The 24,062-nt window shown below is 31.3% G+C and overlaps 5 protein-coding genes, 1 non-coding gene and 1 pseudogene across 10 annotated transcripts; 3 read left to right on the top strand and 4 right to left on the bottom strand.

Moving 5' to 3' along the window:
* Positions 1-3,272: 3,272 nt before the first annotated feature.
* Positions 3,273-4,993, bottom strand: AT3G50520 (Phosphoglycerate mutase family protein). The gene is made up of 7 exons (NM_114912.5): positions 4,870-4,993; positions 4,707-4,785; positions 4,479-4,529; positions 4,289-4,399; positions 4,005-4,136; positions 3,849-3,924; positions 3,273-3,752 (listed from the first exon to the last, which is right to left on the bottom strand). The coding sequence occupies exons 1-7, from the start codon at positions 4,887-4,889 to the stop codon at positions 3,529-3,531; spliced, it is 693 nt and encodes a 230-aa protein (NP_190621.1). The 5' UTR covers positions 4,890-4,993; the 3' UTR covers positions 3,273-3,528.
* A 1,908-nt stretch (positions 4,994-6,901) lies between these two features.
* On the top strand, positions 6,902-8,060 carry LBD28 (LOB domain-containing protein 28). 2 transcript variants are annotated; one of them, NM_001339472.1, is made up of 2 exons: positions 6,902-6,954; positions 7,346-8,060. In NM_001339472.1, exon 2 carries the CDS (start codon positions 7,349-7,351, stop codon positions 7,943-7,945), a length of 597 nt encoding a protein of 198 aa, NP_001319720.1. In that variant the 5' UTR covers positions 6,902-6,954; positions 7,346-7,348; the 3' UTR covers positions 7,946-8,060. The 2 variants fall into 2 exon arrangements, with proteins under 2 accessions (NP_001319720.1, NP_190620.1); NM_114911.4 differs by lacking the exon at positions 6,902-6,954 and having other exon boundaries at positions 7,324-8,060.
* Positions 8,061-8,067: 7 nt separating this feature from the next.
* AT3G50505 lies at positions 8,068-8,139 on the top strand. The gene has a single exon. It is a non-coding gene; the product is annotated as a tRNA-Glu (tRNA).
* Positions 8,140-8,772: 633 nt separating this feature from the next.
* Positions 8,773-11,503, top strand: SNRK2.2 (SNF1-related protein kinase 2.2). 2 transcript variants are annotated; one of them, NM_114910.3, is made up of 9 exons: positions 8,773-9,219; positions 9,450-9,524; positions 9,624-9,725; positions 9,802-9,855; positions 9,951-10,043; positions 10,253-10,345; positions 10,465-10,569; positions 10,679-10,777; positions 10,852-11,503. In NM_114910.3, exons 1-9 carry the CDS (start codon positions 9,043-9,045, stop codon positions 11,140-11,142), a joined length of 1,089 nt encoding a protein of 362 aa, NP_190619.1. In that variant the 5' UTR covers positions 8,773-9,042; the 3' UTR covers positions 11,143-11,503. The 2 variants fall into 2 exon arrangements, with proteins under 2 accessions (NP_190619.1, NP_001190047.1); NM_001203118.1 differs by having other exon boundaries at positions 8,790-9,219; positions 9,951-10,064; positions 10,852-11,353.
* A 2,182-nt stretch (positions 11,504-13,685) lies between these two features.
* On the bottom strand, positions 13,686-14,317 carry AT3G50490 (annotated as a pseudogene; the record flags this gene model as incomplete). The annotated part of the gene is made up of 1 exon: positions 13,686-14,317.
* A 4,209-nt stretch (positions 14,318-18,526) lies between these two features.
* HR4 (homolog of RPW8 4) lies at positions 18,527-19,926 on the bottom strand. 2 transcript variants are annotated; one of them, NM_001339471.1, is made up of 3 exons: positions 19,350-19,926; positions 18,965-19,058; positions 18,527-18,796 (listed from the first exon to the last, which is right to left on the bottom strand). In NM_001339471.1, exons 1-3 carry the CDS (start codon positions 19,658-19,660, stop codon positions 18,767-18,769), a joined length of 435 nt encoding a protein of 144 aa, NP_001325500.1. In that variant the 5' UTR covers positions 19,661-19,926; the 3' UTR covers positions 18,527-18,766. The 2 variants fall into 2 exon arrangements, with proteins under 2 accessions (NP_001325500.1, NP_566933.1); NM_114908.5 differs by having other exon boundaries at positions 18,559-19,058; positions 19,350-19,905.
* Positions 19,927-22,449: 2,523 nt separating this feature from the next.
* Positions 22,450-24,012, bottom strand: HR3 (homolog of RPW8 3). The gene is made up of 2 exons (NM_114907.3): positions 23,506-24,012; positions 22,450-23,130 (listed from the first exon to the last, which is right to left on the bottom strand). Exons 1-2 carry the CDS (start codon positions 23,799-23,801, stop codon positions 22,785-22,787), a joined length of 642 nt encoding a protein of 213 aa, NP_190616.1. The 5' UTR covers positions 23,802-24,012; the 3' UTR covers positions 22,450-22,784.
* Positions 24,013-24,062: the final 50 nt, after the last annotated feature.

The raw sequence follows: 24,062 nt of genomic DNA, 5'->3' as shown, positions 1-24,062 counted from the left end.
TTTTTAATTCTGTATTTTACATTGTTCTAGGACATAAAACATCGCAACATAATAGAAGTTGTTATTTTCAGCAGTTTCTAACGAGTTCAAATTTTATTTAGTTGATAGTTTGATACCGGTTTCTTATCAATTACAAATCTATAACCAATGCAAAAAAATTTATATGGAAATGTAAACGATGACACTAATTAAAACCAATAAATGATCGGGACCCTAAATTATAAGTTTCAAGTTATTCTGCTGATATCGTTTAAAAAAGCAAACTTAAATGGTATGGACACTCTCAGGTCCGACGGTATTAATATTGCCTTATAACATTATGGTCCATATAATAATATACATGATTACCCCACTATTAACAATAGATAACAACAAATTTATCAATTGCGATCTCTGAAGACTATAACTTTGATATTCGTATTAACTTGTATATACACAGAACAGAAGCAATAAAACTTGGAACATGTCACAGAAATTCAAACTATTTTGTTCTCTACTATTGGTTTTAGGTTTCAAGAGAGAAGTATAGAGAAAATGTGATGTAATAATAATCGGAGGTCGACGTAAGATGTTCGTGGTGGGTAAAGGTGGGACCCATAAAAGAGTCTGGTGGTCCAGCTAGATAAATAATTAATACTTACTAATAAATTAAATAATGGAGAAATAAATAGTGTAAATAGTAAAGAAGTAGGTTTGTTCCTTCCTTAATTAACGCTATTGCCATTTGGATTTGTGGTGGGGACTCTCTTTCGATGCTTCCTCGACAAATAAAGCTGTGCCTTCTCTATGTTCACTTCAAGGGTAAAAACGTCATTATATCACTATTTTTTTTTTTTTTTCAAGTTCCACTACGACACGTCAGTAATTCAATTCGTTAATGGTTATTGGTCAAACGACGTTAACTTCTCTCACGTGAGATTAAACACAACAAATAACTGCTACTTGCACGGTTTTGACAATTTAAAACAATCTTAGCCTACGTTACAGGCGCAAAAGATTCATTCAAATGTTTAATTTGAGGTTTAGTGTAATTAATTTAATGTAAACTAAAAGCAATACAACGTGAGACTGAATGAAACTAATGATTATGTTGTATTTTTATAATTCGTATGATGATGAATATGAAACTTGTTAAATTGTTGCTTGTTGCGTCCGACACATTGAGAAGCCAATTCAAAATTTGCAGCTAGCTATCATTTTTTACCCACTTATATATTCGTATTATTGATACTTCAAATGCATGCACACGTATAGTGGTAAACATATTCATTATGTATCCCTCTCTATAAGATTTTTATGTGTTGATGAAATTTTTATGTTCCCTATTTTATTGTAATCAGTTTGAATATATTTTCGTTTTTTTGAATAGCTCATCAAACCGAAACCCTTCACATGATCACCTAAAAATAGTAAATTTTCAAGATCATGCATTCGAACACCATTGATAAGAGAAAACTCATTGGTTGTCAAAATACTATCTATAAATCCATATTTAATATTTCAATGTTAGAGGTTTCAGTTTCAGTTTGTGACTGTGTTATTAACTATCATCTATATACGATAAATGCAGAAAAATAATGTTTGCATCCATGATATCTTGTAAGTGTGTGGCAAAAGAATAAAATATTTTGATTTTATTTAGGAATAAATGTAGATAAATATAGTATTTTTGATATGTAAACTTGTATAAAAGTTGGGAAAGTTGTGGTTGATAAAATCTATCCACTACAAAAAAAAAAAAAAAAAAAAACATTTTTGACGTCAGTTTTGAAATACTTTAACGTCGGTACTAAAGTGATCCTAATAATATAACGTCAGTTTTGAAATTAATCGACTAAATTTGTGATAGCAATTAAAAACAATCCTAAGCCAAGGTTGTGTGTAATACGTGAGTAAATCATATACTCAAGGTGACTAAATTAGTGGCACGATCGAACTTAACATCCTATGAACCTATAGTTTGTTTCTTTGATAAACAGATCACTTATAGCATAGAAATATAGAAGAAAATAAAGAGAAGAAACAAAATTGTAACAAGATCCAAGAATTTTGAATAGACTTTTACTCTTTATTTAATTTTGTGCCTTCTCATTAAAAGAAGGGAAGAATAAATTTAATCGACATTCCCACTAAAGAATCCAAAGTCAACTTCTCAAATCTTATGGTACAGGAAAAATTATATGTAAAGTGATGTATAAATTATGATTTATCGCATGGTGCACCGCAATCATCAAAAAAAAATATGGCCACCCTTTTTATTATCTTCTTCCACGTTTCCGCTATACTCTTACATTTGTCTTGGTCTTTATTTTGTTTTCAATGCCAAAAAAACTTTCACTAGCTTCATAATCTTTTTTTTTTGTTGAACAAAGAGCTTCATAATCTTGAATTCTTGATCATGTTTTCTTCAATAGAACCAATACATAGAAAAATAATCTTTCTTGCTCTCATTTTAGCCACAACATTGATTTCAACGTTATTATTTTGCTTACAACATCATCACATACATAATACTCTAATTTTCATTAGATATACTTAACCATTATAAATTTCACATAACAAGTCGAGATATTAATTAATCTAGGCTTCATTTACGGAAGAAAAAAAATCGATAAAGAAAGCAACAACATGATACTCATATACTCCTAATGATGACAATCATGGAGCTTAGGAAAATAACACATCTCTACTTGGTGTTTCAACTTTTTATGTTTTTGCCATTTTTACCCCTGTACCATTGCCGCCAAAATCAGAAAGTGCTCTGGGGCCAATAATACTATATGGTCAAATGGACTCAACGTACCTTTCTCCCTTTTTCTTTTTGATAGCGATTGCGCCAATATAAAAAGGGTATTTCCAGTGGTGGTTCTGTCAATTAGACAAGATCTCTTTCTCAATCTCCAAGATAAGAAAAAGTTAAGATTATGATCCCAATGTTATTTGAAGGTTAACACTTAACACTATAGTTTGGTTTTAGAGTTTAGTCAAGTTACTAAACACTTCATTGTTCAATGTTTCTATTCCCAAACTCCAACACACGGTATCTTACATAGAGGTCATTTGGGACACCACGATTTGGTCCCCTTCAAGAACCTTATTTCATTTCCAATATTGATTATTTTCATTGTTCAATGTCTCATATTTTTCTGAAAGAAAATGTATAGCTGATTAGTCATAATCGTAGCAAACTTCTTGATTTTGTTATATGCTTAGTTAGTCGTTAATCGTCTATTCTTCGGCTAGCATATTTTTCGGGATTAATTTAGCCATTAGTCCAAATTATTCAGACAACACGTTCTTGAAAACTAAACCTTATTAATATAATCACGAATGCTTTGGATTCAATGTACTTAGTGAACCATATAACATTTGACTGTAGAAATTTATAGCAATTTACTTTATCAATCCTCCCAAATCACTTTATCAAAGTAATGGGGTCAAATGTTAAAAATTGAAAAGTTATGGAGTGAAACTTAAATTACATAAATGCTCTTCCAAGGGGAAGAAGACTAAGAGTATAGAATCTCTCTAACCAGAGGTTCTATCACCACCAAAACCTGATTGTAAGAAGCCGGTTTCCTCCAGATGACTCACATCACCCCAAACTTGGATGGTCCATTTGTCTCCGTCGAATAAACGGAACACATTGACCGATGTATTGAGTATCTTTTCAACTTTTCTTGCACTTGGACGAGCTCTTTCGTAGAGAGATCGGATCACACCTCCATGAGTCACTACTACTATCCTTTCACCTTCATCAACCACCAAGTAGACAGAAACCAATACTTAGAACATATGTGCAGTGTAGTAAACTGTGAGAAAGAAACACACAGAGAAGAGGAAGAAACCTTTATGTTTGTCGCCGATTCTCTGTAATGCAGTTGTACATCTATCGTAAAGTTTGTCAAGACTTTCTCCTCCACCCTTCATTCACATAAACGAAGCAAAAGTTAGTTGAATACAGAAACCAAGCATCATTCATATAACTAAGCTTCTTATCTTACTGGAATATCAACGTCTGTGCGGTTAGATGAAAAAGCCTTGTAAGCTTCCGGGCGAATTTTCGAAGCTTCTTGATACACAAGCCCTTGCATATCTCCTAAATGTCTTTCCCGCAAATCACGATCGGTAAGCACCTAGACAACCATTATTCGTAGTTAAACTTCTATGAAGTCTAGAAAGTCATATGGATTCAGCTTCAAAACTTAGATCCCTCTACTAAAAATCAAGCACAAAGGTGAAGACTTTAGTGGGTTTGACACATAGCATTATGTCTTTAGATGTCTACCTCAAGCTTGCCGCATTTAGCAGCAATGATCTGAGCAGTCTCAAAGGCTCTCTTCAAGTCAGAAGAGTATACATGAGATATCTTCTGCTCCTTCGATAACCGCTCTGCAACCTTCATTTCAAATGAAAGAAATGTTTTAAAAGGCATCATGATGATTAAGGTTACAACACAATCAAAAGATAACACATACTCTTTGTGCTTGTTGTCTTCCTGCATCATTTAACTCAACATCCAAATGACCCTGTAACACCAAATTATAACCACATTTCAACATCTCTAATCAAAATTCCCAATAACTATACATTCACAAAGATGCTAATCATTACTAAATACAAGATAAAGATTCAAAATTTACGATTTCTAAGTCAAGTTTCGATTCCAAAGATACAGATACAAACTCCATTATTGTTAAATTTACCTGGATTTTTCTCTCGGCATTCCAAGATGTTTCACCATGACGAACAACAACAATCTCAGCATAATCAACATCTTCAGAACTGTAGTAAAACCAACAAAGAGATTTCGTCAAAAACACGATCAAAGATGCAAATAACGAGAAGAAGCTAGAAGAAGAAGCATACTCGAATCTTGATTCCTCCATGGGAGATGCTGAAATCTGACAATTGCTTTAGATTCATCCAACGACGAGAAACCAATTCCATTGATATGACATTAACACTAACTGGGCTTTACTTAGATTTTGTTTATGGGCCTTGCCCTTTGTTCGAACGAAGCAAATATGTTTACGTTTTTTTTCCTCTCTCACGTTAAAATCAATAACAAACTTTATTACATACTACAGTACAACTTCTATAAATTAATACCCGTTAAATTAATAATTTCTATAAATTAATTAATTATTCCAGTCTCGAATTAAGATCAATATAAAAATTGATATAACTCGATAAATTAATAAGATTCTAATTTTTTTTTAAAAATCTTATATAAATATATGGTCCCATCAATAATATAAATTAATAATAATATAAATTTACCAATATATATTATAAATATCATATATAAAATATGACATTGTTTTTCTTCAATTTTTATTAATTTTTTTGTATGTTCAATTCTAATATTTTACAACATCAAAAAAAATTGTATTGTTTTTAAACTTAATAATTGATTTGTACTTGTAATTTGTTTCATAAATATTATTGATTATAAGAAAAAAAAACTTCATTTTATATCAAATTTTTGTAAGAATTTACAAAATTTGTACAATTTTAATTAATTTATCGATAACTTAATACTTCTCTAAATTAATAAATTTTTTTGGTCCCAATATTATTAATTTATAGAGGTTTTACTGTAGTTGGTTAATTTCATGGAAACATGTATAGAGAAATAAAATAGTAACATAAAAAAATCTTGCTACTGCATCCGCCATATCTGGATCTCTAACTGTAGCTGAAGAGAGGCCAAAGCAAATACGTAAAACTCTGCTAAATTTCTTATAAAATATTTGGAACGAAGCAAATAATATTTAATTATTACAATGATATTGAGCTAACTATATATTAACTTGCGGTATACCGCAGGTAGGCTTATATTTTAGTTAAACTAAAAAATTTTATTGTAAAGATGAATTATAAATAGATAATATTATTTTATTTGATTTTAAATGTATAGTAAACTGCGAGTTGTATATGTTTTGTTGATATTATTTATATTGTTTAGTGTTTAAGATTATACACTTGTATTTTAATTGTTAATTTTAGAGTTTCACCTGTAGTATACCATCTTGTATTAATATCGATCTAAACCCGTCAATTCTAGAATTTTCCTGCTTGTATTAAAAATTGAATCACATCATACACATAAAAAAATCTAATATGTTATTAATTATTATTGTATATAAGATTATAACTTTCAAAATAATATGTATGAAATTGAATATAAATATTCAAATGATGACCCGTTACTCAGTATAAAGTTTTCTTAAATCTATTTTTGACTGTTATAATATTTTTTTATGTATTGAACAGTTTATATTTGTTTTTAAAAATTCAAATTATGGCATATGCGAAAAAAACTCTAATTATTTTTTATAACGATGATATTATTTTTTGCAAAATTAGAATCATATAAAGATGAGAGGTAAACTATAATAATTAATAAAAAAATTAATATGATAATTTAGATATCAAATCTAATTTGTTTATTTTAATTGGTTACTTTTTTGGAAAATAATAATGTATTTCGTTTTTCTAATTAAATTAAATTAATTAAAATTTAGATATCAAATCTTATATGTTGATTTTGATTGGTTACTTTTTTGGAAGCTAATATATATATTTTTTGTTTTTGGATAATCATGAATTCAGTTTTATCTAGATTTTGTTTTTCAAAAATATTAACTAACCTGAATATTTTTTGGTACTATATAAGTAAAATTGCGTGGTAGGAAATTTTGACCTAAATCTGTGTTGATCAATTTTAGGTTCTTTCTCAAAACGCATTTTACAAGTAGGGAATAGAATTTGAAGAAGCATTGTGTTTAGGTTAAAAACTGAATCTCTCTATTCATCTTCCTTTTTTATTTTCATATAAATACCGATTTGATTTCATTTTATATCCATTCTTTATCTCTATTAATATATAGGGTTTAGAAATCAGGTGATATTCGCTTGATTAGATTCATCTTCTTATTATGCATTGAGGTTTGTGTTTTCATCTTCACACCTTCTCTAACATATTTGAGTGCAGTACAACGCAATCCACGATTTTGATTGGCTATTCTGATTACTATATTATTTAGAAACCTTAATCTCTTTACTGTTTAGAATTCACATAAAAATTCGTAGGTTGTGATTTTTTTTTTTCAGTTCGTGTATAGACCTAGGCATACGATTTTCCCTTTTGTTTTTGTTTTTTTCATGTTTCGGATTTTCGTGTTTAAGAAAAAGATTCTGTAAATATGTTTGTTTGATTCAGTTTAAAAGGAAAAAATTACATCATGTATTTCGATATATCCTATATTTAAATGTATTTTGTATATATTCTAGAAATGATCAAAAATGTACAATTACATTTTCTTTCTTTCTTTCACAGATTATGATGTTTCATCAAATGGACAAAATATCGACACCATGCGCGGCATGCAAGCACCTGAGGAGAAAATGCACAGAAGATTGTGTGTTTGCGCCTTACTTCCCCTCGACTAAACTGGACAACTACGAAGCGGTTCACAAGGTATTTGGAGCAAGCCATGTGGCTACACTTATCAACAGTCTTCACCCATGCCAAAGAGAATTTGCCATGGACACGCTCGCTTGGGAGGCACAAGTTCAAGCCAATGATCCGGTCAATGGCTGTCTGGGTATCATTTACAACCTCCTTAGTCAGATTAAAGACTTGGAAGAACAACTCGCGATCGTCAAGAACGAACTTGCCTCTTACTGTATCGTCCCCACATTTGTGCCACCACCTTCGATGACGAATCTGGAAATGCATAACAATCCTATGATGATACCGGAACACACACCTAATAACGGTGGTTGTTTAACGGGTCAACAGTTGTATAACGAGGCTCAACGTTTTGCATCCACACAAAGCGCTCAAATGCAAGAGACGCAGATGCAGCACGATGAGGAGAGTTACCGTGACAAAAGTTCTTATCAAAAATTTGGACCATGCTTTAACCTACATTAATCATTATCATATTGAATCTTGATAACAATGGTAAGCTTTTAAAATCTTTTTAAGTCTTGTCTAGTCGTTTGTATAACTACATTAAGATATAAATACAATTATTGTTTTTAGTTAACAAAACATCCGTTATCGTCCAGCGGTTAGGATATCTGGCTTTCACCCAGGAGACCCGGGTTCGATTCCCGGTAACGGAGCTTTTTTTGGTTTTTAAGATTCGAAAAAGTACTTTTTGCCTCATCACTATCTTTACGTTAATAAACTCAGCGGCAGTTCAAGCCGTAAACCTTAACATTTCTAATCAGGATCCTTAGTCAATTTGATTATTTCTTTTACAAATACTCCAACATTCAACAAGGACCTTGTGTAGAACTACACTCTGCCATAACAAAATAATAAAGGTGCACTTGTAGTTATGTACAAACGACTAGACAAGAGTTATAAAATTAGAAAAAGGTTAATGTAACATTGCTGTGTACGTGAAAACGTCTTATATGATCTATAAGAAGCTTTTTTTTGTTCGTGACAAAAACAATTTCTGACTTGGCTCAAAATACGACCACAATCACCCACATAAAGTTGGGATATTTTGGAAGTAAACAAGTACAAGTGAAGGTAAAACAATACATATATACATGAGACATTCACATAATTAATTTAAGAAAGACATAACAATTTACTCACCTCACAATTCGTACTCATTCAATTACAAATTTTAGGAGCAACCAAATTGTGTTGATAATATAGAACAGTAAAATTAATATTGATACCTAAAAAAACCAAAAAAAAAAATATTTGAAAAAAAAAAAAAAAAAATCACCAAAACGCGGCGGCCTTTGTCGTATCAAATCAGATAACTAAAACAAAGAAAACGGTGTCGTTGCAAACATCTCTCTCCTCTTATCTAACTTAGAGAGCGACCAATAATTGCCTTTGTCTTTCTCATTCGTCGTTGATCCATCTTTTTCCCCCAAATTCATATCCTTCCTTAGATATTTTTCTCCTTCTTCTTCTTCTAGATTCCAGCTACTCCAGAAGATTCTTCGACTTAATCTGATGTGATTAGGAAGAGCAATAGAGGAAGAGAAGAATCAGAAAAAATGGATCCGGCGACTAATTCACCGATTATGCCGATTGATTTACCGATTATGCACGACAGTGATCGTTACGACTTCGTTAAAGATATTGGCTCTGGTAATTTCGGCGTTGCTCGTCTCATGACCGATAGAGTCACCAAGGAGCTTGTTGCTGTTAAATACATCGAGAGAGGAGAAAAGGTTTCGTCTTTTTTTTTTTGAATGAAAAAAAGATTTGATATTTATAGGCTTTAGTGATTGATTGATGATCGATTATTTTTAGTTTCCAGATTTAGTAGCTTTCCTTTTTAGAGCTTGTTGATCTAGTGTCTTTAATGGTGGTTACTTACTGTTACTATGATTAAATGCTTTTGAAAAGTTTTGATATTTCTCAATAAATGATGATACTTTTTTTTATGGTTGTTTTGCAGATTGATGAAAATGTTCAGAGGGAGATTATCAATCATAGATCATTGAGACATCCTAATATTGTTAGGTTTAAAGAGGTATAATATAATACACCTTGATGTTTCTTCTGTGTGTGTTTGTGTATTAAGTCAGTGTGGTTTAGAGTTTGTTTTGTGTGTGTTTTTGTAATGGTTTAGGTGATTTTGACGCCTTCCCATTTGGCTATTGTTATGGAATATGCTGCTGGTGGAGAACTTTATGAGCGGATTTGTAATGCCGGACGGTTTAGTGAAGATGAGGTTTGGATTCTGATTTATCGTACTGTGTTGTGGTATTGATGTGTGACTACTGATCTTTAAGTTTTTTTATGTATAGGCTCGGTTCTTCTTTCAGCAGCTTATATCTGGAGTTAGCTATTGTCATGCAATGGTACGCAGAGCAGTGTTCTTGCAACTTACTTGAACTTTTCTCGTTCTCGTGTATACCACTCTGGTTTTAATTCTGTGTTTGATTTTCCTGTGAAGCAAATATGCCATCGGGATCTGAAGCTGGAAAATACATTGTTAGATGGAAGTCCGGCACCTCGTTTGAAAATATGTGATTTTGGTTATTCCAAGGTACTATTTATTTCTCTCAAGGTTTGTTTTCTGAATTCTAAGTTTATATATGCTACTGTATGGCCAAGCGCAGAACAGCGGGGGACATCTTGTGATTCCTCGTTGTGCTTCTTATCGTTCATGCTCTTTACCTACATGTGTTTCCTACTAAGTGTCTGTTTTCGCTTTGATTTCTGCTCAAGTATTAACTATGCGTTTCTTTTCTTCAGTCTTCTGTTCTTCATTCCCAACCAAAGTCAACTGTTGGTACTCCTGCATACATTGCACCAGAGATTCTTCTTCGACAGGAATATGATGGCAAGGTAAGGCCATGAGACCAATTCCTCTGTCTAGAGTTCAAACCAGCTTATCCATATGACTGTTTATACCACAAATATTCTTTGAGTTGTCCTCTGAAATAGCTGGTGTTACATTTTTCCAGCTTGCAGATGTATGGTCTTGCGGTGTAACATTATATGTAATGTTGGTTGGAGCTTATCCATTCGAGGATCCACAGGAGCCACGAGATTATCGAAAGACAATACAAGTAATGTTTTTCAATTGTTCTTGCTGTCTCATTCATCATCATTCACAAACTCATTATCTTTCAAACGTTGATTGTATATGTTTGCTTCTCCACTGATTTTAAAACGCAGAGAATCCTTAGTGTCACATACTCGATCCCAGAGGACTTACACCTCTCACCAGAATGTCGCCATCTAATATCGAGGATCTTCGTGGCTGATCCGGCAACAGTAAGTTTTACATTTCAAAGAAAACTTTGTTCTTTGAGTTCTAAATAGACAAACTGAGAGATCCAATGTGGCAGAGAATCACTATTCCGGAGATCACATCCGATAAATGGTTCTTGAAGAATCTACCAGGTGATTTGATGGATGAGAACCGAATGGGAAGTCAGTTTCAAGAGCCTGAGCAGCCAATGCAGAGCCTTGACACGATTATGCAGATAATATCGGAGGCTACGATTCCGACTGTTCGTAATCGTTGCCTCGATGATTTCATGGCGGATAATCTTGATCTAGACGATGACATGGATGACTTTGATTCCGAATCTGAGATTGATGTTGACAGTAGTGGAGAGATAGTTTATGCTCTCTGAGATTCCTGAGGACAAAGTCTGTTTTGTCCGTACTGTTGAGACACACCACTGGAGTTTTGTCTTAGCTCCACGCACTCCATCGTTCATTTTTGGATCGTTTGTTGTTTTTTACTCTACAAGCTTTGGATTCACATACATATATATGTATTGTAATGTAATATGTAATATATTCTATGTATTTCTCTTTGTTTAATAACTATTGGCACATTTTATACAAATGATATGGTACTAGAAAAAGAAATGTAACTAACCCACAAGGTTCTGAGATGGAGCTTAGCTTGAGTCTTGGTTAAGAATGTTATGATCTATGTTTCACACGACACACGATTTCATGTATAGTGTTATTCGACATCGTGATGGAGGACATGGCTTATGATCATCAGCTTTGATCATGCCGCTAGACATTTGATTAAGATTTGCAATTAGTAAAACTTAAACTGTCTATATTGATGAAAAGATTTAGCATTTTATGATACCATAATGTAGATTTGTGTGTGGATGAAAAATTTGTATAAATATTTTCTACCCTAGATTATGTAAAAGACATGTTTTCTGTGGAGAATGCTTGGTAATGCAATGTCTATTGACTATTGGCAACGACTATTGGCATTACGATAATTCATCAAGGAATCATTACTACTTCTCTCCAATTCATGATCAACTTTTGACACATGACAAAAATCTTCTTCTGTAAAAAAAAAGCTAAAGAGAAGATATTTATGTTACAAAAACTATGTTAATATGATTCGAAAAGTTAAAATAAGGAGAACAAAGAAATGTAACTAATAGTTAAACTTTTAGAGGATTTTTCTGATTTAAAATTAGAACATGTTAAATTTGCATAGGATAAGAATAACAATTTACCTTTTTCGTGCAGTAAGAAACATGTGAATACTATAATTTTCAATATTGACGGAAACAAATTTTCTGGTGTTGTGATTTTGGGACGTAAGTGGTTAATGGTTTGCGATGGAGCCGGAATTTGGTCATAGCATAATGTGTATAGTATATTTTCTATTGAAAATTTTGTGGATCAGAATATAATTTGGGTTTTATAGTTTTGATGTTTTGTTATGCATGAAACATTGCTATTTATAAATAGTTTTTCTATTATTTCTCACCATTATTATTATTTATTATAAGCCATAAAATGGAGATTTAATTCTACAATATGCCACAGTTAAGGTAAACCAATCTCATTTATTCTCTTCTTTTCAATGTCTTCATTACTTCTACTTATATTTTAAAAAGACATCATTTTCTTTGATTATGATACTATTTTATTGCTATTAGTCAACGTTAAAAGGCATTAATTTTGGTTTTGATTCTTCACAAGAATTCATTGTATGGTTTTCAATAGTTATTAATGTTAGCTTAAAGATAAGCAATTTAGTGTGGGATTTTAATAACCAAACGTTACAAAATTTAGTGTTTTGGGCTGATTTTTGTTTTAAATTCATTTCTTATATTTGGGGCTATTTTCTTTATTTCGTTAATTAATTTCATTAAGAGCAGTACTATTGCTATAAATAAAAGTTAATATTATATAAGTATTTAAAATGTAATGAAAATTTTGTGTGTTAATAACATGAATATAATTATTAATATAAGACAAAATCATATATCAAAAAAGTAATATAAAATAAGTATTATAATATATTATATCTTATATTAATATATGTTATATCAGATTTAATTCTACAATCTGGTTTGGTGATACGTTAACGTTATGAATACGTTAAGGTAAACCAATCTCATTTATTCTCTAGTTTTATATATTATGATTATATAAAAATAAAATTACTATTAAGGAGGACAAATCATTTGTGAATGTCAAATGTCGCAATAGTATGAAAAGTTAAATATAAGATATATACTTGTAATACCTCAAATACCAAAAATAAAAATTATTAATCCGAATATACTACATTTGTTTTAGTAATTCATATACATTTGGGTATATTTGGTTTTTTTTTTGCCGTTTTAGATTTATTATTTATTATAAATAATGAGAACTGTTACATAGACGATTCTACCACGGACAATTCCTTCCGACCCTTATTAGATCCAAGAGAGACGACACATTCTTCTTCTTTTCCATGCGCTTGATGGACACCTTCAATATCTTCTCTGCGTAGAATCTTGGCGAACAACTATAATTGTACATCGTTGTAGACCTCCTGCACACTTGTCTCCATTAATATGCAAATTTGCTAATAAATCGCAGTAGCTGGGACTCGAATCCTAGACCTTTTGGTATAGAAGCATTAATGAACCTTTGGTTAATCATTGGGCCAAGAGGGCTTTCATGGATATATTTGAGTTAAAAGTAATCCTTTGTACTCAAAATATCAAAGATTATTGTGAATTAATCAAAATAAGTTTGTGATAAATTACACATAAATTGAGAAATGTTATAAACAGAGAAAGAGATAGAAGAAATGAGTGTGTTATTCCATTGAGATAAAGGGTTCTTTATATAGGAGTACAAGGAAAGGGTAAAACCCTAGAAACATCTAGATGATGGGCTTAGATGATGGGCCTTATAATGGGCATCCATCTTTATTCATAACACTCTCCCTGATGACCATTATAGTATCATAACTCGTAAAGTATTTGAAATGCTGCCTCATTAAAAACCTTACCAAGAAAACCCAATGGGAAAAACCATGGTTAAGGGAAAAAGAGTGCAACATACAATTACTCCCCCTTATGAGTATATTCGTCGAGATCTTTGAGACGGCGTAATCCGATACGATAGACTAACTTCTTGAAAGTAGCAGTAGGTAGCGCCTTGGTGAATAAGTCAGCCAGATTATCATTCGAACGGATCTGTAGAACTCGTACATCGCCGCTCTTTTGTAGATCGTGTGTGTAGAAGAATTTTGGTAGGATGTGCTTTGTTCTATCGCCTTTGATGTATCCGTCTTTGAGTTGTGCGATGCATGCTGCATTGTCTTCGTACATAATTGTTGGAGTCTTTTTCCCTGCATATATACCACAGTCTTCTTGTATATGGTGAACTATGGATCTTAGCCATACACACTTGCGGCTAGCTTCATGAATTGGTAAAATCTCTGCATGATTAGAAGATGTGGCAGAGAATAAACAGTATTTGAGAATAAGTCTGCCAAATCTTCTCTTGAACAAATTTCTGGATAAAGTACAACGCCATTCTTCTGCTCATGAATCTTTTAGATGATTCATCTTGACCATCTTATTTATTTCTCTAAATATCATTAGTGTATAATATTCATTTGGATGATTGATAGAATTTTTTAATATTCATCAAGTGTATTATTTGCGTGTTCTTTAATGTCTCGTTAAAAACCTTGTCATAGAAAAATCATGTGGGATAAAAACTATGATAAGGAAAAAGGGTACATCCACGCATATCATTCAATCTCCCCCTTGGAAACATCTTCTTCATGAGATGATTTTCAATCAAATACAATATCTCGTTGGAATTAATAACCATAATCTTAATGATCAAAATTATATGGTTTTCATATAAATTTATAAATATCATTATCTAGTGATATTTTATCATACATTATTGTCATCGTATTACTTATGATAACTCTGTAGGAGTTTTAATGATTTTCAAAACAAATATTAGTTTGATCAATATATTTTGACAAACTCAACATAAATATTCATTTATATGATTATATGCCATGTTACATATTTTTTTTTTATTCGATCGAGTAGAGTTTTAGAGAACATAATTCTCATATAATTAATCCTTAAGAGATTATATCTTTCAAGAATTTCATATAAATGTCATATCCAGTGTTCCGTCTCTTATTGCCAGACTTTAGATACTTAAAAAAAAATATTACATCCACCACAAGAGAATATATCTCTTCATAATACATTTCTTATCTTTGTGAAAATCTCATTAATTTCACTATTCTTTCACATAAAGACTAATTTATTTTCCACTGGTTTTACACATCATGTGCATAGACTACTAGTCCAAATATCTCTACTAGAGGTTATAATTATATGTCTATTTCTTCTTTTCCATTTTTGGCTAATCATTACTTTGTGTACACTTTTCAATAGAGTTTCTTTCATGATCCTCCTTTTTGTCCGTAATATCAACTGCTCATAGCATGCAAATATATTACGACGTCGATTTGCTTTTGATTCCATTATATTTTGACATGACATAGCTAGCTAGATCTCTTCATTGTCAAGTACGTGAATGTTTTATTTGTCATGTTTATGTCTCTTTTAGAGATCATTCACTCTCTTCAAGAGATCATCAAAATATTTATTTCCTCAATTTGGTCATTTTTAATTTTGTGCTCTTTCACTTTTACGAGGATATTTATATTTGGAACCAAGGTCTATTACGCTTCATGCGATATTAAGACTCAATAGCAGTTTGAAATTGGTCTTTACAGGACATTCATTATATTCTGGAGCATTTAATTTACAACTGGTATAAGTGACTTCATCACTTTATTTGGGTCAGCAAATGCGTCTGGCAATTACAACGCTAAATTCTGTAATTGAATTATCTTTTGGACTCTTAATATACATTCTTTACTCCGAGGATCATTGATAATTCATTTCTATTTATCTTTTTCACCAGCTGTATACATTCTCCCCCTTATGTTGGAATAGCTGACTATATAATATGATAGTCTTCAAAACGAGCGGTATATAAATCCTTCTAGGATGGCTTAGTTATCATTCATATCCAACATGTATTCTTATCCTCCTTTGAGGGTTCATTTCTGCGTGCTGTGGTGGAGCACTTTTCACATTCAAAGCTTTTAGATGAAAACTATTTGGTTTCTGACCCAAAACCAATAATAATGGGGAAAACTATTAATTATTCATTGGCTTGATGCGTATCGATGTTACTAAACCATTTTGTGTATGAACATGAATTTCAAAATGTTAAACACTTATCCCAACGGATATCCAATAATGGTTATTATAAATAAACACTGAAATACTCTTGTACTTTAATCAAGAAAGTAATCTCGCAAACTCTATGTTGCGGGTTTATAACAAGGATAAATATGACCTTCTTGTCGATGCAACAATCGAGTCAATGCGTCCATTGAATCGATGCATCTTTTACAACCATTAGGTATCTAAATGTCATATAGTGGGTGATCAACCCATAATTATCTCCTTGTATATACTTACGAATAGATAAAGTCCAAATTACTTACCCTGGTAAAAATCACATTATCATATTGCTTTCTGAGCAAGTAACATTTGATAAATTATTAGGGAGAATCTTCTGGTTTTTCACCTAATGTCCACATAATTCTCAATACTTTCACATCATCATTAAACCAGGATAACCAATCCGGTTAAGCCAAATATACTCTTGAAACTTTTAATTCTTTTGAAACTTCTAGTTCTTTCAAAACTTCTAATTTACTTTTCATTGCTTATCAGTTACTCCCTTAATGAGATCTTATAATCAAAATTACTTCCATGTATTTTAATAATCAATCATATGTTAATAAAACAATAACAAGATAATAATTAAAATTTTATATTCTAGTATAAACGATATTAAATTTGACTAACTATGTAAGATCTTATATTCACTTCAGAATATGAGTATTACTTATCATCGATAATTCATATGTTTTCTTAGCCTTTGAAAAACACTCGATTTAAGTTTATAATAGTTCTCAAAATTTCATTCCAAATATTGTGTCTACAGGACAACAATACTTACGTAAAAGTTTAAGCGTCTGTTTTACCATCTCTGCATCATAGATATTCTCTTAACAATGTGAGTTATATTCACAAAGAGACTTCAAGTCTTGAAGTTTCAGTAATAACTAATTATAACTTATTTTATCTAATAACACATTCGTATAAGAATTGCTTTATACAACTTTTAGATCTTTAGTAGTCAAAGATTGAACATAATCTTCTGGATATGTCACTTATTATCCATGTGAGATTCATTACTTCTCCTCCTCGAAATGATGAAACTTCAAGTTCATCCATCTCGTATTGAATTCCACTCTAGAATCATAATGTATTTATATCTCATCATATTAACTTTCTCATACCGCATCGATGATTTTAATTTTGTATTCCCATAGAAAACAATGTATATGCTCTTCTAGAGTCTTTTAATAAGATTTTATACTACTTGATATACTAGATTATTTCATCGTTAGAATTTTTTTTTTTTTTTTTTTATTATTATTATTATTATATTTATTTTCTCAACTTCTGGTGATAATTTAAGTTCTTAAAAAAAACTTTGACCATCAAAAATATGATATCTTCTTAAGATACATTAAACTAGTCATTCATGAAAATTTTTATAAGTGATTATACCTTTAAATTAAGTTATTTATCAATCATTTTATTTTATAAAATAATCAAGTATTATATACTAATACAATTTTAATGTAATATTGTAAAACCAATCAGAATAAAACTATTTTGTGCAAAATCTGGATTTTACATATATCTTGACAAAACTTTTATTTAGGATAATATGAATTCGTGCAAGATTTGGGTAAAATGATTTCGTGCAAAATTAGGGCAAAACCATGAACAATTTTTTTATTTTTTTTATTTTTAGTTTAATTTTTTTTTAGATACCACAAAGATTTAGAGAAAAGAATCTTATAAAAAGAAAAATTATCTTGCAACGTTTTTAGTAAAAATAATAATAACACAATCAAATATATGGAAATCTTATAAAAAGATTTAGATAATAATAACACAAAAGATTTAGATATATGGAATCTTATAAAAAAAAAAATTATTTTGCAACGTTTTTAGTAAAAATAATAATAACACAATCAAATATATGGAAATCAAATATTTAATATGGAAAAGTCAATATCTAAAAGTGATAAGATATGTATAACGTTTTAATCAAAGGAGTTAAATAAGGGATATCATATCAATCATAAATGGATTTTAGACAATATAATATTTATAAAATGATATTGAATATAGATGCAACTATTCAAAACTGGAATGCTAAAACATTAATACATGCTTGCATCACCCACCACCGGGCTATGAATAGTTACAAAATTAGTTATATAATTATAAAATTGGTAATTTATATATTCAATATTGTAATAGTAAATCACAAAAATTAACAATTAACAAGCATGATTCTCTTCTTTAACGATTTTCTTTGTAGAATCATTGAATCATGCGATAGTAATTATAGAAACAAATGATAAGCATGATTCTCTTCTTTATTGAATCATTGAAAACATGCTTTTACCGATCTATACTATAATCATCGATCGGCTCATATTGTTTTGTTTCAATAATAGAAAATAAGTACTATGAACCATGAGTCGATAAGTAAACATGGTTCTTAAAAAAAATGTAAGAATCTCTATATCTACCTTTTAGAGCGTGCTGATAACGTGTTATAAACAGAGAAAGAGATAGAAGAAATGAGTGTGTTATTCCATTGAGATAAAGGGTTCTTTATATAGGAGTACAAGGAAAGGGTAAAACCCTAGAAACATCTAGATGATGGGCTTAGATGATGGGCCTTATAATGGGCATCCATCTTTATTCATAACAAGAAAGAGTTTTTCAATCATTGTTGGGAAGAAGAAAGAGAGAAAAACACCAGATTTTAGATATTGATTCATTTATTATGCTTTTCAGATATCTGGGCCTTCATTTCTTTGATATCGGTCCATTGGTCGACTTGTATCGCCTTCATTTCTTTGATATCGATCCATTGGTCGACTTGTATCGCCTTCATTTCTTTGATATCGGTCCATTGGTCGACTTGTATCGCCTTCATTTCTTTGATATCGGTCCATTGGTGGACTTGTATCGCCTTCATTTCTTTGATATCGGTCCATTGGTGGACTTGTATCTCACGTGCTACCCTTACTAATTCAAGTTCTATCGATTCGAGTTTTTTGATGTACCTAAAGATAAACAGCAAAAACATAATACACATGTTGTTTTACAGAACATGATAGTTTTTCTACGTTTAGTGTTTCTAAATTATGGAAATCATAAGTAGACACCATTAGTACAAACCACAAGTTATGTATCCATAAATGATCTTCTAAATAAACAAAAAGCAAATATGAGCCAAACTACAAAATATGGATAAAGCAAATCAAGCTGAAAAATATTCATCAAATCCAATTTGCTGATTTAAACGCAGCGGCTGCAAATTTTATTTTATTAATTTTCATGTAAAATATACAAACCTGTACTTCCTGCAAACGTGTCTGCTCCATCTGAGTTTCCAATATTTCTCAATAATAGATTTCGCATCTTCAAGGAGACGCGTAAGACTTTCGTGGACTTCCCTAAATGGTTTACCTTCCACATTACTGAGCTTACCGATTCGATCCCGCACCGGACTGATACTTTCCATTGTACGGCCGAGACGGTTTATGATAGATGTATCTTTTCCTTTTCTGAAGCCGTCGTAAATGACTTGGGCTCCAACTCCAAGAGCAGCCGCTATCAGAGGCCCACCCACTGTTTTGATTACAGCAAGCTCAGCAATCGGCATTTTTTTGGAAGTAGTTCTTTAGCTCTCGTCTCTCGAGATGAATATAATTAGAGGAGCGATAAAGAAGACGATCTGATAGCCGGGGCTGAATATAGAGGAATCTATGTTTATGGAAGGATCAAGGATGGAACCATATTAAATAGTCTTATGTTTAACAAGTTAACGTGTGGTTTTAATTATATGAAGACAAAAGAGATTGATTCATAGACTTAGTATTGTACGGGTCAACTCTCTTTTTTTCTAGGTAAGAAGAGATCGTTGGGTTTATATGCAAATTGTCGTGAGTATTAAATTACGTAGAATATTATTGAATTACGTCGAAAAAGCGAGCGTCACTTTCACTCTCACTGATTGACTTTGTACATTTAGAAGAGAAGGAAAAATCAAAGAAGTTGGCTGAGGAAGAACAGAAGAAGAAAAAAGAGAAGGAAGCAGAAGAGGAAAATGGTGGTATCAACTAAAAATATTTCAACAAAGGAATTTACTACTAAAAATATTTCAACAAAAGAAGTTACTACTAATAATAAATACTTTGCGTGTTGCAGTGTATATTTAAAATTTAGAAATAATTATAGTTTATCATAATCAAATTATTTTGTAGATATGAGAAAGACCAGAATACGTATTGTTGTTTTTGCCGTATATGCAAATAAACTATTATTATTATATGAATTTGAATTAGCCCATAATATTATAATTAAATCTCAAAAACTTATTCCAAACTGAAAAAAAAATACTGAAGTTAAAAACCACTAATCTGAAAGATCCACTCAAACGCCATAAACATTTTTCTTGTTATTGAGCCTTTTATACATGTGTTGACACATTATATTTTTCTTCCTCCAGTTTTTCGTTTACACTTCAAAGATGGGATCAAATCAAATGAGAAGAATCCTTAAAAACTTTCATTTTATGTAAGAAGCAAAAACAAATTTAGTTAAGCTTTTTTCTAAGTTCTTTATATCTTCTTTCACCATTAATTCATTATCCACAACCTTGTTATACTCATTATCCTTCAAACTTGATTGTATTGAGTTTGCTTCTCCGTTGATTTTAATAAGCTAAGTTCATCTCTTTGTAAAAACTTTGTTCTTTAGAGCATTTTGAGTTCTAAATAAACAAATTGAGAGACCAATGTGGCAGAGAATCGTCATTTTGGGATCGTTTGTTGTTTTTTACTCTACAAACTTTGAATTCACATGCATATTATATGTATTGTATTGTAATGTGTAATATATTTCTGAATTTCTCTTTGTTTAAGTTACATTGGCACATTTATGAAGACAAAATACGTTTTTGATGAATTATATTGATGATATATATGAAAACAAAAGACGTTTTCACAAAAAACAAAAAAGAAGACGTAGACTCATATTTCTTTCTAGGTGAAAGGATATGGATCTATAATTCTGTATGCAAGTTGCTGGTGGTATAGTGCAACACGGTTTAGGTTCTAGAAGGTCTTAGAACTTTACTATGTCAATTATGTAAAGAATATATATGTATTAGGAAACTTTGAAGAAGTTTAGAAAGTATGACACTTTGAATCCTATTGCTCTATTTCTCAATACATTGATAGAGTATATTCAATTGTCTTTATAGACACTTAGACCATCCTCATTACACAACTCCAACGAATGTGTCTTTAATTAATTTTAGTCAATAAAAATATTAAACTAAAAAAAAACAGAACCAATCAAAATATATCACAAAGTTTAAGAGTGTCTTCAAATGGGTCTTCAATGTCTTGCTAAAGACATTTGTTTCTCTTTCTTCATGAATGTCTTTAATCAAATATTAAAACCTTAGGAAAGACACCCCATTTATCATCAATGGAGGTGCTCTTAGATAACAATCTAGAATCCTTATCGCTTTAGACAGCTGTGTTATTGACTAGTCATCATCTAAAGAGGATAAGGATTGAAAACGATTTGAAATGGAGACCAAGTGCTTGGAGAGTAAGCTTAGGGTTGTCTTTGTATGTGTGTATATATACTCCTCAAGATCGATCAATAACATCAAGCACTTTTTCAACCATTCTTAGTCTTTACAATTAATGTACGAAGAGGATTATTATTTATTAAATTACGAAGAAGAAGTGAAAATCGATCTCAATGATTGACTTTTTACGTAGAATCGTCGAATTGCATGCACATTTCCACCGAAATTCCAAAAATCTGAATTACAAATAAGTTGGAACCGATCGATCTTGTTTTGTATATTTACGTACAAGGCAGACGTACATACATGTAGTTTGGATTATCATATGTATGATCAACGCAATTTTCGTGAATAGAAACGTGAATACTAACAATTTCGGTGAATACCTACCGTAAATACTAACATTAAAATCTATGACTTTTTAAAATAATAATCAATCAAACTTTTACATTTGATTTTATATTTTCCTCAGTTTTTAGGCCTATGATACACCTGCCTCCTCAAAATATTAGTTCCGTGATGTTTGCTTTGCTTTGCTTGCTCCATCTAAGGTGGATATCGATCTTCGGAGCATCCAGCTCTGGCTTCCAATGATGGATCAACGCTTTCAACTATGTTCTGATTAGTCTTATCCTCATCAGATCTAATACAGTGTATTGGTTAGTATTCATTTCAAACATCTTGCCCATGAGTTAACGTTCATTAATATCTGCCCACTTTTGTATGTTATTACATGAAAACAAAAATACGATAGGTTCTGAATTACGCTGCTGCTAAAATACACATGCAGCTTGTAAATGTGCGCCGTAACCTTATATGTAATGTTGGTTGGAGCATATCCATTTGAAGATCCACAAGGCCAATAGATTATCGAAAGACAATACAAGTAAAGCTTCTTTTCTAAGTTCTTTCTATCTCATTCATTATCCTAAATCGCAGAGAATCCTTAGTACCATATACTAAATCCCAGAGTACTTACATCTTTCACCAGAATGTCGACATCTAATATCGAGGGTTTTCGTGGCCGATCCTGCTACAATAAGTTCATTTTATATACAAATGATAGCATTACACCTGAGGAAAATAAGGAATTCTCCTAATTATTTCAAAGTTGAGTCTACATTTTAAATTAGTCCTACTATCACATTTGAGTGATTTGACACAATTGGTACATCAAGAATCATCACTTCAAGACAAATCGGATCTCACGGTCTTTGTTCCGTTTTCTTGAACTCCAATGAATGTGGATATCGATCTTCGGTTTAGACCCATCACTCGAACATTCAACAATTTCTTCTAAAGATCGGTCTGTTTCTTCGACAATATTTTGACTACTACTTTGTGATGTGCTATGATTGCTCTTGAAACAAATACAATCAGTTGGTTGACGAGTGATTTCATCAAGTTTAGTGTTCATTTCGGACATCTTGGCCATAAGTTCTTTGATATCTACCCATTGATTGACTTGGACATCCACATCTACCATCCATCTTAATGAAGCTTCTAACTCTTTGATCCTTCTCTTATACCTAAAGATCAAAATAACACAAAAATATTAATACTCATGTTATTTCATTAAAATGATAAGTTTTGTTAGATTTATATTGAGAAATTACGAAAATCACTTATAGAAATGCTCATCTAAAAAAAGATTTCACTTGAAAAAAACTTGAATCGAACTTGAAGTAAACCGTTCCTAGCTAATCCAAGATATCTTATTTTAAAACACCATGAAATTAATCACTGTAAGTCAGTATCTCAATCTGAGATTCTAATGGTATCCATCTTTTAAGTAGTGACAAAACAAACAATTTTTTATTTTATTTTTAACTATTAAATTTAAGAAATAAGAAGACTTCGTATGAACCAAAAGAATTCATGCATTTCATGGATTGTATACAAACCTGAACTTCTTGAGTAAGTTTCTGCGTCTGAGTTCCGCATAAGCCTCAACAAGAGAAACAGCCTTTTCAAGGAGATGCTTAAGATCTTCGATGACTTTCCTCGGTGAATCTTCCACTTCTTCGCTAAGCTTATCGACTTGAGTCACCAACGGAGTGATCCTAAAGATTGTAGCATCAAGACGGTCCAAGATGCATCTTGTAGTTAGAGATCTATCTTTTGCTTTTTTGATGGCATCGTGAAGGACTTGGAGAGCAAGTCCAAGAGCTGCCCCTGCCATAATCTCACTAACCGGCATTTTTCTTTGGGTCAAGAGATTAGCTCTTTAGCTCTCAACGTGATTGTATGGAGCAATCTATATACATGAAACCATTGAAGAATCTTTTGTTTAACAAAACGTTTTGTTTTTGATGAACTATATGAAGACAAGAGACGTTGACTTAAAGACTTAGAATTAGTCGACTCTCTTTCTTTCTAGGTGAAAGGAGATAATTGGATCTATATGCAAGTTGTTGTGATTTTTAAATTACGAAGAAGGGAGAATCAATCTCAATGATTG

The sequence above is a fragment of the Arabidopsis thaliana genome, chromosome 3, assembly GCF_000001735.4.
Source record: "Arabidopsis thaliana chromosome 3, partial sequence".
In the NCBI taxonomy this organism is placed as follows: Eukaryota; Viridiplantae; Streptophyta; class Magnoliopsida; order Brassicales; family Brassicaceae; genus Arabidopsis; species Arabidopsis thaliana.
Note: the sequence above shows the minus strand (reverse complement) of the source record. Positions and strands in the feature narration are given on the sequence as shown.

Excerpts from the sequence above, each read along its gene's own strand:
- HR3 (NM_114907.3), bottom strand. The coding sequence starts at position 23,801 with ATGCCGGTTAGTGAGATTATGGCAGGGGCAGCTCTTGGACTTGCTCTC. Across the intron at positions 23,131-23,505 it reads AACTTACTCAAGAAGTTCAG|GTATAAGAGAAGGATCAAAG; the intron begins GTTTGTATACAA and ends TTTGATCTTTAG.
- AT3G50520 (NM_114912.5), bottom strand. The coding sequence starts at position 4,889 with ATGGAGGAATCAAGATTCGA. Across the intron at positions 3,925-4,004 it reads GCACAGACGTTGATATTCCA|GGTGGAGGAGAAAGTCTTGA; the intron begins GTAAGATAAGAA and ends ATGTGAATGAAG. Across the intron at positions 3,753-3,848 it reads AATCGGCGACAAACATAAAG|GTGAAAGGATAGTAGTAGTG; the intron begins GTTTCTTCCTCT and ends TGGTTGATGAAG.
- LBD28 (NM_001339472.1), top strand. The coding sequence starts at position 7,349 with ATGATGTTTCATCAAATGGACAAAATATCGACACCATGCGCGGCATGC.
- SNRK2.2 (NM_001203118.1), top strand. The coding sequence starts at position 9,043 with ATGGATCCGGCGACTAATTCACCGATTATGCCGATTGATTTACCGATT. Across the intron at positions 10,346-10,464 it reads GACAGGAATATGATGGCAAG|CTTGCAGATGTATGGTCTTG; the intron begins GTAAGGCCATGA and ends ACATTTTTCCAG. Across the intron at positions 10,570-10,678 it reads ATTATCGAAAGACAATACAA|AGAATCCTTAGTGTCACATA; the intron begins GTAATGTTTTTC and ends TTTAAAACGCAG.
- HR4 (NM_114908.5), bottom strand. The coding sequence starts at position 19,660 with ATGCCGATTGCTGAGCTTGCTGTAATCAAAACAGTGGGTGGGCCTCTG. Across the intron at positions 19,059-19,349 it reads CACGTTTGCAGGAAGTACAG|GTACATCAAAAAACTCGAAT; the intron begins GTTTGTATATTT and ends GTTTATCTTTAG.